This window comes from Cupressus sempervirens, chromosome 11 (genome assembly GCF_028749045.1).
Source record: "Cupressus sempervirens isolate cs-2001-9-10 chromosome 11, ASM2874904v1, whole genome shotgun sequence".
Classification (NCBI taxonomy): Eukaryota; Viridiplantae; Streptophyta; class Pinopsida; order Cupressales; family Cupressaceae; genus Cupressus; species Cupressus sempervirens.
Window position 1 is genome coordinate 42,813,666 of NC_143128.1, and position 19,982 is coordinate 42,833,647.

The 19,982-nt window shown below is 35.0% G+C and overlaps 1 protein-coding gene across 4 annotated transcripts in view; it reads left to right on the top strand.

Moving 5' to 3' along the window:
• LOC149528157 (beta-galactosidase 8-like) overlaps positions 1–19,982 on the top strand; it is a 62,324-nt gene that overhangs the window by 10,408 nt on the left and 31,934 nt on the right. For 3 of the 4 annotated variants that reach the window (XR_016358745.1, XM_089809975.1, XM_089809977.1), the window contains 5 exons: positions 6,795–6,913; positions 8,286–8,450; positions 15,084–15,301; positions 15,638–15,747; positions 19,697–19,806. Coding sequence is in view for 3 of the 4 variants with exons in the window: in XM_089809975.1 (XP_089666101.1) it covers positions 6,795–6,913; positions 8,286–8,450; positions 15,084–15,301; positions 15,638–15,747; positions 19,697–19,806 (722 nt within the window). In the remaining variant the exon portion in view is untranslated. The remainder of the gene's footprint in view (positions 1–6,794; positions 6,914–8,285; positions 8,451–15,083; positions 15,302–15,637; positions 15,748–19,696; positions 19,807–19,982) is intronic. The other variant, XM_089809976.1, reaches the window with a different exon arrangement.

A 19,982-nucleotide genomic window follows, 5' to 3' on the forward strand; every position in this document is an offset into this window, starting at 1 on the left:
CCTGCTATGCTCTTTCACTCATAGTGGCTGATGCAAGTTTTGTGCATTGTGCCATCCTTGAACATCCCTTCCAATGGGGGTTACCTTAGATGACTTTCATATACAACAATCTCCTTACCAATACCTTTATCCATATTTGAGAGTTCAACATTAGGACCGTGTTCCATTTGATTACTAGCCTTGCTATTGCGAGCCTGCTATGCTCTTTCACTAATAGTGGCTGATGCAAGTTTTGTGCATTGTGCCATCCTTGAACATCCCTTCCAATGGGAGTTACCTTAGATGCGCCATCTTGGTTGACACAAGAACCCCAACAGGTATCTTATCAAAATCCTCATCAAATAAAGGATTGATAAGAGAAAATTTACAAATGCTGATAATATCCTCTCCCTCACAAGAATTCATCACTTCCTCACAATCCTTTTCCTGCAGAACCCTAGTAACTGGAATTTTATTAATATTAAGACCAATGTTACTATTAATGTGAGATGGGTCGCTATTATGTTAATTATTCTATATAACAACGAAGGATTCTCTCATTTTTGTTTTTTAATAGAGGGTATTCTTTTTGATTATTTCCATTCCTCTTACAGTGAAAACAAGCATTAAAATACCCAAAACTTGCACATCCCAACATAATACTACTTCAAATTCAAAGGAAATTTGTCCCAGATTATTAATTTAAGGGTTAAGTGCTATAAGAACCCTTACATTTAAATGGGGGAAGGTAACCCTCAATTCTTCAATTTGAAGAATGTTACCCAACGGTTTCAAAGTCTAAGGTGGGAAAGACCAAAATATTGCTGACATGTTCTTAATTTCGAGCCAAATAGGAGTGGACATGCCAACTTCTTTCTCCATGCCCCCTTTGGACAACCATAGGAAGGAGTGAAATAAAGACAGCCCAAAATTCTGAAAACCTTTTTAGGACTCTCTTGCATGTCACGGGATTTAAAACAACAATGAACAAACCCTTGTGCATTATTCTACATAAATTCCCAAATCCCCCCCACCAAACATTGTTCACTCAATCATCCAAAAACTTCCTCGAGGGTCAAGAATTAGGGTCCATACAAACAAAAAAGACAGAAACATTCTTAAGTATGTTCAGTTCACTTCTTACGGCTTTAATCATTTCCTCATTTGGAGTGAGGGAGTCCCTTCATAGATGAAGAAAGGTTCTTACCATTTTCCTGTCCCCTTGTCAGGGTCTCAATCGACGACGTGGCTCCATTTTGTAGTCCATGCCCTACAACCCCCAATAATCCTCTTGATTCCATTCTACCCAAGGCCACGATTCCTCGAATAAAACTAGTAGATGAAGGGCACTCAATTTTATCTCCCTCTGCCGAGAGAACGAATTTGTATGAAGGTTTCTATATATCCTTACTAACAGACTCTGCATCAACTTTTGAACTTTGTTCTACCTTAAAAAATCCATCACCTTTATTGGTATTAATGTCCTCTATACATAGATGGAGTGAATGAGCCTGGTTCGCAAGGGCAAAGTCCCCTTAAGTTGGGTGGTGGGGTGGGAGGGTTACAGAGGACACACATTGAGCATACACGAATGGGGTTTAAATGATAGGACAGAACGAAAACAACAACAAACACACAAAAACCAAGACAATACAAAGCAGGGACGACAAACACGTTACAGAGTGTCAAGAAGGCCATGGAAGAAATTGCAGGGGTAAAATGAGAGGGTGGCATAATACCTTCTCAAAGCACCCAACCTCTCTCTTATGTCCCATTTTTTCAGAGTGCTAAAATATTTGACTGTGGTCTCTAAAAAATCTGGCCTGCTAGGGCAAGAGACGTTAGCTGCTAATGTCGGCATGCATGATGTTAAATATCAAATCAATACAAAATACAATTAATAATCTTCATCTCACTCTTTGTCAAGAGCATCAAAGACATTTCTTGGGTAATTTGAACCACAAGCAACGACAATGCCATATGTACAAGCTAAATCTTGTGTAGGAGCTTCCTCATCATTTGAAGAGATTGAGGAAAGTTGTGCAATAGATGCATCCATGTCAACATGCATAGGGGTTACATCCAATTGTTTTTTGCTTGTTGGAATGTGGATAAATTATTTTTCTTTTTGGCAGCCAACCTATTGCACTTAACTGAGTGAATTAAGGAGTATGTATTCTAGTTTTATGCAAGCAAAAAATTCACAACCTATTGAAATTATTATGGTAAAATCAAAGTAACAAGAATCGGAATCGGATCGGAATCGGCAAGGCCGAATCAAATCGTGAATCGGCCATGAATCGGAATCGAATCGGCCATGAATCGGAAAATTTAAAAAACCCTTGAAATTTAGTGAGTAACTTATTTCATAAACCCTTTATCGCTGATTCGATTCACCGATTCACAAAAAATCGTTTGGCTTGAATCGAATCGCCGAATCGCGTGAATCGCATGAATCGCCGTGATTCTTGGAACTATGGGTAAAATAATGAATGTGTATATAAACAAAGATCATGAATGATCTACATATACAAGATACAAGAGAATGTTTCTATAATGAATGAGAGAGAGGAAATAGAAACATTCTTGTAGAGTGAAAAAGAAAGTTTCCATAACGAACAGGAGGAGTTTATGGAAACATTACAAAAAGAATGACCATTAGAAAAAGACGGAAGAGAGAGTTAATAGAAACTATCTAATATCGTAATACGCTCCCTTAATGGTCAATCTATCTTCAAAAATAGAGATTTGTATATCCTCATAAAGTGTAAAAGGCAGCCATGAGTTGATCAGAGAGGTTTGCATGTTCTGCAAAGTTGGCCTGTGGCTGGGATCCACCCTTCTTCCGCTGATCAGAAACAATGTGAGTCTTGCAATCTCGGATCCACCCTATTTCCTCTGATCAGAAACAATGTGACTTGCAATCTCGAAGCACATGACCAAATTTGTGGTAGTTGTTGCACCAAATTGATGAAGGGTGCTCCCCTTACTACCACAAACACATAACAAACAAATAAATAACAACAATTTGTGTGAACAAAATATGGGCTTCTTATTATTGTCGTAAATATGAAATTGCAAAATTTTGAAATACAATATGCAAACCCACATGGGCACCTTCCTTATAATAATTTGCTAAACAAAGCTGCGAACTACCACCCTGAGCTATCCTAGACAATCTATGGACATCCCTTAAATAGGCATCTTTACACTGCCCGAGAAGTTTCTAGATATCAAATCCTAACCCTTGAGACCAACTAACTCTAAAATTACATATAGAGTCGGTCCGATACTAAGTCACAATATTTGGCGAATCTCAATTATGAGATTCAAATATTGCCGAATTTTAATTTTTCCTAAGATAGTCGATGAAAATCGATTGTTATTTGACCACAAAAATTACGATTATTTTTTTTATTGCTATAAACATTTAGAAACTAGTACTCTCTGCATTTGGCAACTTTTTTTAGGGTTTCCAAACCATTCTTTCTTTGAATGTATAGAATACTGAAAACAGAGGTTTCAACAAGCCATTACAGCCCCACGGAGAGTGCACAGACGAAATTTTAAGCCAGCTCCTACAGACCGTAATCTGCAATTTTCCTTGTGCCATTGTCTGCAATTTTCTTTATGTCATCTCCTGGATCTGCGATTCCATCCTAGCGGAGGTCTTTCGTCAAATTCATCTTTGTTAGATTTATTTAGTTATAATGTAATAATGTATAAATGAAGACTTTGTTTATTAAATTTAATATTTATTAAGTATAAATGAGATCATGTATAAATGAAATACTGTTAATTAACTTTAGGTTTATTTTGTTCTAATGTAATAATATATATATTACATTTATTAATTTTAAATGAAGTTTTTTAAATAAAAAAATTATTAAGTATAAATGAAATATTTTAAAAGTATTGATATATTATTTTTAAGTAATATAGTTAATTCTTTAAATTTTAAAATGTTAAAGAGTAATAGGTCATTAGATATATATTTAATCAATCAATTAAGTTTATAGTTAATGTGAAATGAATTTTTTGTTTTAAATTATAAATGAAATATTTTAAAATATTGATATATTAATTTTTCAATAATATGGTCATCATGTTTTATACTTCATACTTTATAAATGTATCATCATGTTTAAAAAGTTTTTAAATCTATTAAATAATTTTAACTATTTTGATAATTTATGAGATATATTACATATATTTAAAAATAAATAAAATTATATAAGGCGAATTTAATTCGAATTTTTCTTTGAATTATTTCTCTTGCCGAATGTCATACGAATTTTATAGTCAACGAACTTGAACTCGAATTTGAACCTTGTGACTTAGGTCCGATATACATTTGACACTTATTTTGGAAATTTTGGTCTGCCCAACTTTGGAAGGCCATAAATTTCAAACTGTTTTCAGAATCAAGAGCTTCTAATCTACAGGGCGTGACTAGGGCAAGCTATAGTCAACCCCATTTCGGAGCCCATCTGGGGCCTCTAAGGTCTTCAAAACTGAGCCTAAGTTTTTATACCAAAATTGCACACCAAAAATCCACAATCAAGTGCTTAGAGGAAAGTGGTAGGCTCCACAAAAGAAGGGACAGCTTGGAAAAATCCCACCAGGATATTTAGTCAATCCCCCTTTTTGGTCCCATAGACCTTTGGTCTTGTGCACGTTAGTAAAATCATTTCATTTCATTTCTCCATTTTAGGGCCAATGGCCTCAAGCTGATCCTTGATGTCCTTAATCTTCAGAAGATGATCTTGTAAGCACATATGCTCATCCATAATCATGGAGAATAGCTTATTCTTCAAAAAGAAGGCTCTACTTTTATCTAATGTCTTGTGGAGATCCTTCAATATTTTTCGGATCTTTGCTACTGTCTTGACAGACGACACTGAGGCAGCTGATCATTAGTAACTGAAAGCTTAATAAGCATAACCGCTTTACGATTATGCTCATCAAAGTTCTCTTGAGGAGCATTGATTGTGGTAGGATGAGTCTAGGTACCCAAAACAAGCGCCTCAAGGTGACAGTACTCGAAGATCGTCAACATTCTTTGTATAAGACTGGTCAGAGATGTCATTGCAAGTTTTTCAATGAAAAAGCGTGAAAATTCAAAAAACGAGATGGCACTAACTTTGAGGCAGTTTGACGTGAGACCCATAAAATTTGAAGAGACACTCAAATAAGAACTCAAAAAACTCAAATAGAAACAGCTGTCAAATTTTGATTCTGCTGGCTTGAAAATTGAGGCACAAAAAACAATGCATCCAGAAAAAAGTGAGACTAACCCAGTTGAGATTTGGAAAAACCCACCAAGCTAATGCAAATTTTTTATTAATCTGCCATGAGAATTGAGGGTTTTCAAAAAAACCTTAGTCATATTTAAAAACTTGAAAAAAGTTGCAGAATTCTTGAACAAAGGGCAGATTTGAAAAAAAAAGGCAGTTTTTGCACAAAGAAAATTGTAAAAAAATTGGATGCCGAATCCTTAGTGGGGTTTGGAGGAAAAAAAGATGCAAATTTTGAACACACTCAGACAAATATTTTGAGAACTTTGAACTATTAATCTCAAAAAAAATAAATCTTTTTCGAAGAGGCCATGAATTTGCATACCATATTATCGTAAAATAATGAATGTGTTATTAAACAAAGATCATGAATGATCTACATATACAAGATAAAAGAGAATGTTTTTATAACAAACAAGAGAGAGGAAATAGAAACATTCTTGTAGAGTGAAAAAGAAAGTTTCCATAACAAACAAGAGTTTATGGAAGCATTACAAAAAGAGTGATCATTAGAAAAAGTTGGAAGAGAGAGTAAATAGAAACTATCTAATATCATATTAGAGATTGGAGACAAAGTTAATACAATATTTATAGTTATAAAATGTAATATATAGTTGCAAAGGAATAGTAATAGCACTAAAAAAAGTTCTTATTTTATTTTGTATCACCAAGTTGGGAGAGTGGATGAAACATAATGTTAAAATGTGCCTGCATGTTACCTTGAATAATAATCTTGTTGCTCTATCAGTTTTTCCGTTGTCCATTATGACTAGGGCAATGTTTTCGGCACCCAACATCTGTATTGCCTCTGAGAATTTTGGCTATGGAGTTTGTATCCTTTACTTGTCTCTCTTCTTTAAAAACATTCCCTCTTTAGGGCACACAATAATGCTATCAATCAAAGGTCAATTTTTACAAACTTCTCATTCATTAGAACAAAATTTTGTCTTGTTTTGGCCTGCAAATCTGTAATTGGTTATAGCAAAGTCTCAAAAAGGTGTTTTCCGTTTTTGCCAGTAATGTAGTGTGCACCTTCTCATATCTAGGAGGCTAGGACCTTTATAACTTGAGTATTTTGACTGATTGACACCACCATTCCCTGCCAATATGGTGATAACACTAGGTTGAGGGAGTCCGTTGGTGTAATCATAATGTGTAATGGGTTCAGCTTTATTTGGGACTTAATTTTGTAGACTGTACAACCTTAGACATAAAATCAACATATTTCTGATTTGTGAAGATGCAAATTGTTTTCATGCTTAATTCTCGTACCAAAATTTTCTATTGACTAGCACTTCTATTTACTTCTTTCGTATAGCTTAGATGAATTAATCGAAGCTCGTATTTCTTCTTTATAATACAAAATTCCAACACTAGAAAACATGAAACACAAACATGTGAAGTTATTCTTAATATGAAACAACTAGAATGCACTTATTGAGGGAAATATAACCAAGCAACACACTTTTGGTTGGACCTTCCTCATAGCTCACAATCTTCCATATGTTCTTGGTGCAGGACTATTGAGAGAACCTAAATGGGGTTTCCTTAAGGCGGTTCACAAGGCCATTAAACTTTGTGAAGCGGCTTTGGTAAATGCAGAACCTGTGTACACTAAACTTGGTTCTGCACAAGAAGTAAGTCTCATTTACTCCTTGTTTCCATTGTTCATGCACAATATATATTGATTATTCACAAATAGGAACACTAGTCATTATAAGAGTTGCAAAATAATGGGGTGTCGATGTTTTACCATAAATTGTGATGCTTCAAATCACTTGCACTCTGGGCAATTTTCCTATAATTTATGTCATTCAGACCATGTGTAGGTGGAATGTTATAAGAGTTGCAAAATAATGGGGTGTCGATGTTTTACCATAAATTATGATGCTTCAAATCACTTGCACTCTGGGCAATTTTCCTATAATTTATGTCATTCAGACCATATGTAGCTGGAATGATCTGTGAGTTTACCCTGCAATTACATGCACAGTTTAAAAGCCTGCAAGTACCAGAAAATAGTACTTGTGGGCTTTTATACTGTGCAAGTAATTCCAGGGTAAACTCACAGATCTCCAGGTATGGATTGCAGACAAGAAGTACTTGCTGTGTTCTATTCGTTAACAAATGGGAGATTTCTCCATAGTTTTCAATAGTACTGGGTGATTTCTGAGTTTTTCTCTTTTCTGTGAAGGGAATGAACATATAAATTTATGTAGTCTTATTTTCAGTTGGAAAATAATGAGATTGTTGAACATGTAAGTCAGGACATGAGCATTTGTCATGGTAAAATCTTTGTTGAGTGTTTTGAAATATTTAGCTTTTTAATTATCAGGTACTAAATCCCCGTTGATTCTTGAAATCTGTAAAATTTTGACTATCAGATATTACAAGTAAATTGTGGAGCATCTCAGTTTATGGCGTCTTTGAGCTGAACTAATATTATAAATCTGAACAGAGAGAAGTTAAACTTGAGAGAGTCAAATTTTAACACAAGTAGACATATTTAACATGTAGTGCTTGATAGCACTGACTAGACTAATTGCCTGTTAAGCAATCACAGATATGTAGACTCAATTTAGATAATTAGTTGTTAATTCAAAATGACTCTTCTATCTAAAACAAATCCATGAACAGTTCTTTGTTGTGGTTTGCTTATGGTCCTTAAATTTTGGCAACTAAATGTCTAATATAGGATTCCAAGATTGAATATATTTAAACTCATATTGGTGAATGCTGAATAGCTTTAGTATATTTGTGCAGCATAAAGAATGAAGTTTTATTGAAGTTTTATCTCCAACTAAATTTTCACTATTTACATGTCATAAAGTGCAATTATGCAATTTACATTTAAACTTAAGTGGCAATCTAATTTTAAAACTCATAGTTTCGTATTGACTGCTCATCAATCATTATAAACCTTCCATGTGCATGTGATTTTTTCTAGGCTTGTTGAAAATCACAGCATATTTATACTAAATTTGATAACATCTGATTTTTAATTTTCAGGCACATGTTTACTCAGCAGGGTCAGGAACATGTGCTGCATTTCTCGCTAATATAGACAGCAGTTCTGATGCAACTGTGACATTCAAAGGAACCTCATATAATTTACCTGCCTGGTCTGTCAGCATCCTTCCAGATTGCAAGAATGTCATCTTAAATACTGCTAAGGTTTTGATTCAAAGTCATTCCATAGCTATGATGCATCATTTATAGTAATGTTATGGGCTTATATGTGTTTTTTTGACAGCTTTTGTAAATCATAGAGTAAATTATATATCACGTTTTACTGTTTATTTGACCTGTATTGTTTTCAAGCCAAATGTGTAGGACTCTAGGAGACATGGACATTATTCAAATCAAAGTTGATTCCTTGAAATGTGCTCATGTTATCTTTTCTCCAAGTGTTTGACACATTTGGATTTTTTTTTGTACTTGAGATTTATGATAGTGTTGATCATTAGTTGTTCTGTACTGGAATGTCCCCCTTTAGATGATGCAGTTTGTTTTTCTGAGAGCCGGGCGAGTTGGGGGGGGGGGGGGTGTTGCGAAGGTCAAAAACTTGTACACTTTCCTTATTTATCCAGGCTTTAGGAAGTGTTAGAAACTTGCCTTGAGGGCTTTTTCCCTGACACTGCTTGCAAAAGGTATGTGAACAAAATCTATAGTGACCAAAGGGCATTTATTGCAGTTGAAAGGCCAAATCTGAAATCAGTTTTAGATCTCCTCTCATGAGCACATGATCACATTGAGGGTGAATCAGTACAATACAGTCTCTTACTTTTTCAACTCAACAATCGCAGTGTCATCAATTGCACTATCAATAACAGAACACAAGAACATTTGATTTGTGGAAACCCTTACAGGAAAAGACCACAGCAAAATTTTGCTAATGAAAAACTATTTCAAATTTTGTAGTCACCGACCTGTTGAAGACATCAATTCCCCCAATTTTATTTGGCACACCAATAAGAGAGGATAATGAGCCTATTGAAATTCAAAATGATACTGAAGATAAACAAGGTGAGGAACAAATTGGAAGTCACAGGACAAGCAGAAAAAGTAAAAATTGTATATACTGGAAATGAGGAGGAAGCACATGCCACCGATATGACACAGGCTATTGGTGAAACAATGGTAATAGAAACAACTGAGAAACAGGTATTGGATATTGAGAAGGGTAAGGAAAAAATAGTTGAAACAGAAGAAGAACAAGTTGCAAAAACACTACAGAGTATGATTGAAGTTATAGATCAGCCAGAGACAAGAAAGAGATAATCAAAATATGAAGCTATAAATCTTGATGAATGACCAGAATACGCTATTCTAAAGGAAGATCCAAATACATTAAATCACAAGGACAGGGAGATATATATTCAAAAGTTTAAAGAAAGGTTAGAAAAGGAAAAACAGATAAGGGAAAAGCAAAAGAAGAAAATTTGGAGGACTATTGATACATTTTCAAGTCTGCTACCAACAGTAACTGTTGACAAGGAAGAATCGTTCTCTGATCAATTGAAGAAATTTGTGGACACTATACGTAAGGATCAGAATCTCAAAGAACTCGAAGAAAAGATTAAGACGAAATTACAGACAGAAAGAGACAACAAGAATTTAAAGTGACAACTCACAAGTGTATTATCGGAAAAGCTAAAAGAGATAGAGAAGATATTAATGGAAGTGACAAAAATTTATAACAAAATGTGCACTAATAGAGATATTGATATGAAGAATGAAATTCAATTCACGGTGACACCAATTATAGACATAATTCAAAATCAAGTGAAGACAGTTACCAAAATGTCAACACTGGACAGTACTAAGGACATTACCGAAATGATAATAAGAGTCAAAAGCAATATCACTGTCTTAAATCAACTGAAGGAACTATGGAGTAAAATGTTGATAAACATAAGGAACACGTATCAAGACTTTTTGTAAGTTCCCCAACCACTTACAATTCTAATCTTTGCTAGTGCTGCCAAAAAGGGGCAGAATGTAATCAAAATTTACAGATGTGAACTAGGAGAAGAATGAAGGTCAACAAATGGGGAGAACAGATTGTGATAGTTAATAGGTATGTAGGGGGAGACAATCTTGACAGGTATAAAGCAATTGGAAAGGAAAAGTATAATGAGAAAATTTTGATAATGAGTTTTTCCATCAATGCTAGAGGGGGAGATTGTTATTTGACAAAATCCTCTACACATTATCAAAGAAGATTTTGATATGTTTGTCACTGCTGACAATATAGGTAAAAACCAAACAAGTCTTATTGGAGAACAAAAGTTATTTTCAGAAAGAATAAGGAAGAAGAGTTAGCGGATAACTGTGTTAGTTATTGGTACACGGGATATGAATAGGAATAGTAGGTACAAAGGAAGCACTATTGGAATCAAGGGGAGCTATCGGTAAGTGAGAAAACAATTTGACACATCGAAGGTATTATCTTTACAATGAAGGATAGAATGGAGTTGAACAATTGCATGATGGAAGGAAACATTTAGAATGAGTTGTAGATAAAGGTAAAAAGATTTGAATGATGAATTTGAGGAAGAACTAGGAAATGGGAATAAAGCTTATTGGGGACAACATGCAAAGTTGAAATGCCCAATGGAAGATTTGGGAAGAAGGTTTGTAAAAACCTATTTAGGGCAAGGAGCAAGGTTATAACAAAAATCAAGAATAAGGTGTAGAATTATGAGATGAAAGAAAAAACATGAGAAGTGCAAGTAAAAACAAAGTTCAAGAATACCGAAAAACAAAGTGAAGAATAGAGGAATTGCAGAACAAAGGAGTGGAAGGATCCGACAAGCTTTAGAAGAAAGCAATCACAGGCCAAATTTCTTGTTGCTTTATTCCTAATGGTTTAGCTACAAAATTGTAAAATCCCTTAATTGGGTAGTCTCCAATTGGACTTAGGAGTTCTACTTTGTAACTTATTGTAAATCCCTTAACTGAGTGAACATAAATGGGATAAAATCTCTTAATAGTCTTTAACAGGACTTTAGATATTTCTAATAGGGTATTAGACACTCCTAACAGGATGAAGTCATTCAGAAGATGATATGGATGTAAGCTCTTAACCGGGCACCTTATTACTGTAGTGATGAGTTGTGGGTACCATCCCCACCGAAGGTTTTCCCTCTAACCAAGGGTTTTTTGCGAGACCAAAATATTGTGTTGTGTGTTATGCATGTGATTGTTTATGTTCATGTGAAAGTTTTACAGTTCAGTAATAAGTATTTAGTTACAACATATTAGTGAACTAATTGGTAGTACAAAGGATATTGGCAAAACGGTAGTACGGTTTATCGGTTTATGATTAGAAAGTTGAACAAGTGTAAAACATTTGCGTGGTATGGATTCACCCCTTCCAGTACCCCACCTAAATCTTTCCAATAGATGGCTCATAAAATATAATCATAGATTGCACCTTGTAATGCAATACATAAAGCGACACAACTTGGAAGCAATAAAACTCAAGAATTGAGAAGAAAACCTATGGTAAAAGGATAAAAGTTTAACGAAAACTGAAAGAAGTAGCTTGATATACCTGGAAGGTTTAATAGAAGGATTGAATTGAGCTATTTTTACTGCAATTCAAATTTAAAAAGTGTATCTCTGACAAAGGGATACAAATCCGTGATACTTGTTGAAGTTGATGAAAGATCAACCCCATAACTCCCAAGAATCACCTGCATGCGAACACCTGTTGCAGAAAGAGAGAAGCAAAAGCTATGGAGGCTGAAATTCCTAGATTTATAGATGAGACATTCTTGATGAGCAATAAGAGAGATTGCTATAATCAAAAGTGAATGAATAAATTACAAAGAGATCAATCCTTATAAAAGAAGATCAAAACCCTAACAGGTAACTGACCTAGGTTGCATGATAACAATTAATATGTCTAAAGTTTAGCTTAAGTGAAATAGACTTAATGACTTAATAATTAAATCAATATGATTTAATTAATAAGTAAATACTTTATTACTCTAACAGCCCCCCTTAAGATAAACTTAGGGAGTAGCTAAAAACCTAAAAACTACTACTGAAAGCAAATATGGGTCTCGACAACAAAACAGGATGAGGTACCCAAGCACAACCAAATCTCTGAAAAGAGGAGAAATAGAGGAAACCACATGGGAAAACCCTACTCCAAAAAGAAATGGAAATAATGCTGAAAAGACCTAGTGAATGACTAAAGAAGCCTCCGAAGGGAATGTCCCAGGAGATAGGAACAAAAGATGATCATGAAGAACACCATTAAAGCATGAAGCTGCAAACATTGCCAAACTGCTGATTTGAAAAATCTCCACTGTATAGAACATGACTAGGTAGAGAAGACCAAGTCTGAAGAGCTGATCAATGAAGATGGAAGGTATCTTCATGGCCTCCAAAAATAGGAATTAAAGAATGTCTATATGGTAAATGATCCATCAAATGCATATGTATCCATAGGATCAAATACTGAATACATAGCTCACTTCATCAAACCAAGAAAACAATAGAACCAGTACATAGGATCAAATACTGAATACATAGCTCACTTCATCAAACCAAGAAAACAATAGAACCAACATAAACCCTCTATAATGCTGAGAGGTAAGACATGAACACTGAAACTGAATGCAATATCTCTTGCAGAAAGGACCATGAACATCGAGAGTGCAAAATTACAAACACCTATAATGGCATGTGTCATCGACACATCATGAGGCTAATGTCATGGAAGGAACACTTACTTGACAAAGGAAGATGGCGAATAATGCCAACATGAAACCCCCCAAGGCACTTGAAAATTTAGTGCGAGTACAACAAAACACAAAGATGTGCAAGATCTCAAAATGCAATAGAGTGATATTTTATCTTAGTGCGTTTGCAAATATACTACAAAAGATGTCAACAAAGATCAAAAGAGACATAAGGCCGATACAAGAGATATAACAACCCATGAAAAATCATTTAAAGCAACAAAAATTGATCTCCGGACCTGAAACAACCAAGATATTCACCAGAATGCAAAAATAAAAATAAAAAAATTGAATGAGATGTGCCTGGAGCAAAATTTGGAAAATAGAATGTTTCAAGATATGTCTCTTGGAGTGCAAAATAGAACTCTTGACTTCGACAGTTTAAACAACCATCAAAAGAGCACCAAAATTGAAAATAACCCGCACTATTGGAACAAGCTTGGAAGTAGCTTTCTAGCAATATCTCGTCTGCGAAAAAAGGAGATTGGATGAGAAGTTATGGCAAAAAAACCACAAGTAGGTCAAAAAAATGTTGGAAGGGCAAAAAAATCACCGCCTCGAGATCTGTGCAAGAATACCTCGGGAAGTGTGACAATTTTGTACAAAATCAACTTGATTTTCTTGCAAAATCTTGATTTGCGCGCTAAAAAATTTCGATTTCCGTGTAGAAAAAGCTTGATTCATGTGACCGAAATTTTAATTTTGTGCCAAAAAATATCAAACCGCTGCCTTGAGAAATGTGCCCAATTATGGAGCAATATTGTTTTTGCCTCAGATTCCAATTGCATCTAATTTGGTCAAATTTTATATGAAAATAGGGGTTTTTGGGTGCTTTGAGCTCAATGGTGAGGTCCATTTGGGCTCAAAGTGCACCATAAAAAGGTGACCCCCTAGATCCAATACAAAAAAACTTTGAAAGAAAAAAATACAGATCTGGAAGCCTAGCCAAACTTCACATAAACAGAATAGGGGCATGAAGATTTGAAGCTCTGATACCATGTTGAAGTTAATGAAAGATCAACCCCACATCTCCCAAAAATCACCTGCATGCAAACGCTTGTCACAAAAAGAGAGAAGTAAAAGCTATGGAGGCTGGAATTCCCAAATCCATAGACGAGACATTCTTGATGAGCAAAAAGAGAGATTGCTATAATCAAAATTGAATGAATGAATTACAAAGAGATCAATCCTTATAAAAGAAGATCAAAACCCAAGTAACTAACCTAGGTTGCATGATAATAATTAATAACAAACTTAATTATTATATGCCTAAAGTTTAGCTTAAGTGAAATAGAGTTAATAAGTGACTTAATAATTAAATCAATATGATTTAATTAATAAGTAAATATTTTATTACTCTAACAACACTAGCATTGAAATGATCCCATCCCTTATAGCTGGTCCTGAATCGAGCCCTCCTCAAAAGTGGGCTAGGCCAGTCAATAAGAAATAAACTTGCCTTCCCTTCGTCTTAAGCTTCAGGCTCCTCTTGGGAGGGTTCCTTATCGTGAAGGCTTTAGGGAAGCTGGCCCCAGTATGATATATGGTTGATGTTGGTATGGGGAAGGATAGGGTCTCTTGCCTTTCTTTATGGTATGGCCTCCTGCCTGCCTGTCTCTAGGGTCTCCTGCCTTTCTTTGCTTTGCTTGGGCCAAGCTAAAGAACGGTCCTAGCATTTAATATTCTTTGTATTTTTATTACTTCATTTTATATTCTTTCAGTCTTCTCCCTGCACTTTCGTAGCATTACATGCATGGCAGATAGCACCACAATTTATATGTTAAACTCTCTATTTTATTTGCTATCAATATCTCTATGCTATGGAAATGCCCTTAAATATTAAAATAGAAGTTTTTGTCTTTTTTTTTACAAACTTCCATTTTTTTTAATTCTGATTTTTCAGAAAATTTGCATACTTTTGGTTTGTGATTTTTTCCCTAAATGTTTTTTGCTGCTATGATTTGCTATCTTTGTACAATGTAAAGAAAGTTGCCATTAGCTGGAGGTGAAATGTTAATAAATATTTCTTATTTGTATGTGCTGATTGCAGATTAGCTCCCAGACCACTTCTATAGAAATGAAGTTACATTCAACATTGAGAGGTTCGAGTGCCATGCAAATTGCAAGCATAGAGGTGGTAAGCCCAAAATGGAGTTGGCAGCAGGAGCCAATAGGTGTTTGGGGTATTGGAGCATTCTCCAAATCTGCCTTGCTAGAGCAAATAAATACAACAGCGGATTCTAGTGACTATCTGTGGTACACAACAAGGTAAGAAGAACATTTTTCTACTGTTACATTCAGTTTACGTGCATCTTGTTTGCAAGTCAAGACTAAAAACAAGGGAAGCAAGACATGCTAATTTCTGATCAAGAGGATTTGCTGACAGTCCTCTACAGGAAAACAATATACATAATGCACACTAGACATTTGTTTTAGAAGTAACACCATCAGCTAATATTTACTTATATTAAATAAATAAGAATAATATGCAAATAATATTTGAAATGTTCATAATTGACTAAGCTTTGTATGCGGACAGTTGATCACTTCCGTTGTTGTTTGCTTTTCTACAATATACTAAAAATGAGTAACTTACTTTGACAGTGTACAAGTTGGTGACAGTGAAGCATTTCTTCAGGATGGGACTCGGCCAGTTCTTCACGTAGAATCATTGGGTCATGCTTTACACGTTTTCATTAATGGACAATATGCAGGTAACTAGAGGATTTGGTTATCAATCTTAAAAAGTATATGACAAATTAAAATGACCCGATTTACTCATAATGTCCTAGGAGTGCATAAGATTTTTTTGAGTCTGTATAGTTCTCCTTTTCTTCAAGCCAACTTCTCCTTTTTTTCGTGTTAGTTGATGATAAATGTTCTTGTTCCTCCTGCTTTGGTTTTGAACACACGCTAGAACCAGCTTTGCTTTCCATACGTGCTCTCCAACTAGGTCTGATCTCAGACCACTCCATTTTCATGTTCATATAGCAAATTTCCTTTCAAATTGTTACTTCTACTTGCCTATCATATGAATTCATCATTTAAAAATCAAAGCTACAAGATTTCCACAGTGCTCTTGTTCTCGATTCAATTGTGTGCAAGTTTTTAACATAAATCGTCAGGATGCAAGAGTGTAGCAAGAAAAAGATTTCATCATTTCCAATTTGTCTAGGATTCAGCCTTCCTAATAATGATATAACATTTTAACCTTCCTAGGTGCTATTGTACCTTGCTATACAACCATGCAGGCCTACTTTTGTCATTCCAAGAGGTAATACTTCCATATAGGTAACAGTTGTGAGCAGAAGATGTTTAAGGAGAAATTCCATGCGCTAGAAGCTTTATCAATTATGAAGCTAGAATGGGGTTCACGTTCCTATATCGACATGTTAGCATTGTGCCTTGCTTGGTACTTGGTTTTTTGGAGTTTTTGCTACCCTGCACAATGTGCCTTCTTGAGCATGTGGGTTTTCTTTATGTGATGCTTCTTAATTTATAAGCTATTTGATAGATGGTAGACACAAATATCTAAATAATAATTGTGAGAAAAAGGTGGTTCCTGAGGGATTTCAAATATCAGATATTTTACAGCGAGGAAGCTGGAATTGCTGTTATTATCTTCCCTTTCATTGGTCCTAACGTTCGCAGTATTTTCATTATTGTGCTAAATAGGCTTCCTCTAGCTTGCGATTGTTATCTCAGTGATTTTTTAATTTGATATAAATGTCAAAATAAAGGATCTATATATTATTTTTTAGTTATTCCTTTTGTTCTAGAGCCATCTAACTTTGGAAATCAATAATACTGCTTGAGATGTTTATTTCCTTTATATAGTATACTGAATTTAAATATGCTGTAAACCTCTAATTAGTTCCTGACAAAAACCTACAAATAACTCCCCAGCCTTCCTGGTGTTCAAATTTTTTTTTTCTGAGTATATATTGCAATTTGATATAAATGTAATAATAAAGGATCTAATTTTTTTTTTTTGGTATTCCTTTTGTTCTAGAGCTATCTAACTTTGGAGATCAATAATACTACTTGACATGTTTATTTCCTTTATATAGTATACTGAATTTAAATATGCTGTAAACCTCTAATTAGTTCCTGACAAAAACCTGCAAATAACTCTGCAGCCTTCCTGGTTTTCAATTTTTTTTTCTGAGTATATATGTAACTTTAATATTTAATTAATAGAGAAGGGACTATTCATCAAAAGAAAAAATGATTCTCTTCTCTGTGGTATTGAAATTTAAAATTGATATATACATCAAATGTTTAATGAAGAGATTGTCCCCTTTATTGCCCTAGCTAGAAAATTTTTGCCTTTTTGAAATGTAATCCCTTTAAGATCTTGTAGTTGAGAGCCTTACAAATCTATTCAACTTTTAGTATGCTAGGGAAAAATGCTGGATTTCATTCAAGGGCATACAAAGGACAAAAGTTATTTGTTCCTGTAATGAGAAAATCATATTTAAATTTAATTCAGTTAGATAGGAAGGCCACAATCTGTAATAGTAGGAAGGAACTGGGGTTCAAGTCACCCTATATGTTTCTGACATCTTGAAAGCATTGTTACCCAGAAGCACAGGTGATGTACAAGCACTCTGACTTGTACAGTAGCTCCATAAGGCACCCCCACTTTGATGTCTTGGGGAAGGTTTCGATGTAAAGATTTTAAGAGAACTATAACTGAGTTGCAAAAACTCTCATAACCCAAAGTCCCAAAGTCATTTAGCAGAGTTGTACATCCCATAAGACATTATAATGGTAAAGGTTCATTTTCAGATCATGACCAAGCTAGATGCCAATTTTGATTCTGAGGTCCCCCTTGTAGAATCTCAAAACATGATTTATTTCATTTATGAATTACCATATAATAATATATACTACTTAGAAGTGTTCTAGCCCCAATATTCAATGTCACGACTGCACTTGGACTAAAGTCTATTATGATCTTGGTGGGCGGCCTTCACTAGCTCCTCGGGGTTTTGGTGCAATGGTTTGTACCATGTGGTATCAAGCCTCCACCCAGGTTCGAGTCTCAGAGTGGGTGGCAATGTTGGCATTGCAGTGTTCGTTTGGGGCCCACTATATGGGCTCACATCCAGCCCAGAGTCTGGACTGCGGAACGTGGTGGGATGCTATGATCCTAGTGGGTGGCCTTCACTAGCACCTCAAGGGTTTGGTGCAATGGTTCGTATCATGTGGTATCAGAGCGTCCACTTAGGTTCGAGTCTTGGAGCGGGTGGCAACGCCAGCATTATAGTGTTCATCCGGGGCAGGTGGCAACGTCGGCATTGCAGTGTTCATCTGGGGCTCATATGGCCAAGGGAGGGCCCACCGTATGGGCACACATCCAGCCCAGAGTCTGGACTGCGGAGCGTGGTGGGATGTTATGATCTTGGTGGGCTGCCTTCACTAGCACTTCGGAGTTTTGGTGCAATGGTTCGTACCAAAGTCTAAACTAGATATTGTCAAGACACCTACACCTGGAGCATCTAAGGGATTTGGAAAGAGTTTAAACCAATTTTTTGTTTATAATCAACTAAATTGGGTGATTGATTAATTATATGTCACCAGGTAGGATGGTTAAATCCAGAGTTTTTGGCAGTGGGTGCAAAGGTCAACAAGGTTATACTGTTTCTTTATGTAGTCCTTGGAGTTCAGATATTAATTTCTGTCTTAGGTTACCTTTTGATTTGTGGGTGAAAATGCAAACAAAGAGAGCGCTGATTAAAACATTTTTGCATTTAATATTTATAAACGTAGGGAACACATTTTAAAAAATATGAAAGGGCAGTTCGCTCCTCATCCAAATCAAAGTCACAATTTGAAACTAATTTTTTTCATAGTTATCATACTTATTTTAGCTATTGATATATAGTTATGATTCTTTTGAAAACATTTGGTAAGATTCTTTGGAAATTTCATGTATTTTTCTTCACAGGTTGCTTTGCTGTCAATTCTCTCTCTTTTATATGTCATTGTTTGCTGACTTGTTTGTAAAAAATTCAAAGTTAGACCTAAGCTTGTAAAATATTTGTTCGTAATAGTATTCTGCGGATTCTATTTGTAATCTTCATTATTTGGTTCCCAAGCTTTTTCTCCCTTCTATAACTAGGTGCTCTTATAATCCCCATCTGTAGATTTTCTTTTTAAGCCCTTTCAGCTGCTCAGTTTCAAGCCATCTTCATTGACCATGTATAACAAGTAGTAAATTTGATATTCTTCTATAACGTAATCCAACATCAGTACGGTTTGTTAATTGTGAACTATATGAAGCTTAGTTCTACTTGGTTGAATATTTATCTCAAGCTAATGTATAATGGTATCTAGTGGGACAGGCTATGATAAGGTTTTACATTCTACCTTGCACAGAGATGTTTTTTATGCAACAACGCTGTTCTCTAATTTAACTGTTTCGTTTAGGATCATTTTGAGTACATTTATTGCTGTCTTAAATTGTAGGGAGAAGTGTAAATTTTGACTCTTGATAAATTTTTTAATGGTAGTTAGGCAACAAAGGAGCTTTTAATAAGTCTTAAAAACATCTAAACAATATAATTAGTAATTATTATGTTCTTTGTAAAGATTGCATTTTTTTGCATATAGTCTATCATTTGAATAATTTTCAAATTACTTGAACTATTCTTATAGGAAGTCAAACAGGGAGTAGCATCATGTCAAGTATCGCCCTGGAGATGCCCATTGTTTTGAAGTCTGGAAAGAATGATATTGCGCTTTTAAGTATGACAGTTGGCCTACAGGTTCCCATCTAAACTTCTTACACTCTTTCATTAACTAAATTTTCAGTTCTCTTTAGGTTTGAGGCCTTTTGTTCCTTGGATCTAAACATACTTTCTCTGGGCATCAGGACTATTATTGACTCTGTATTTTACAATTTAATGCATTTATTAAGCTCAGTATCTGCTGCTTTTCCGAT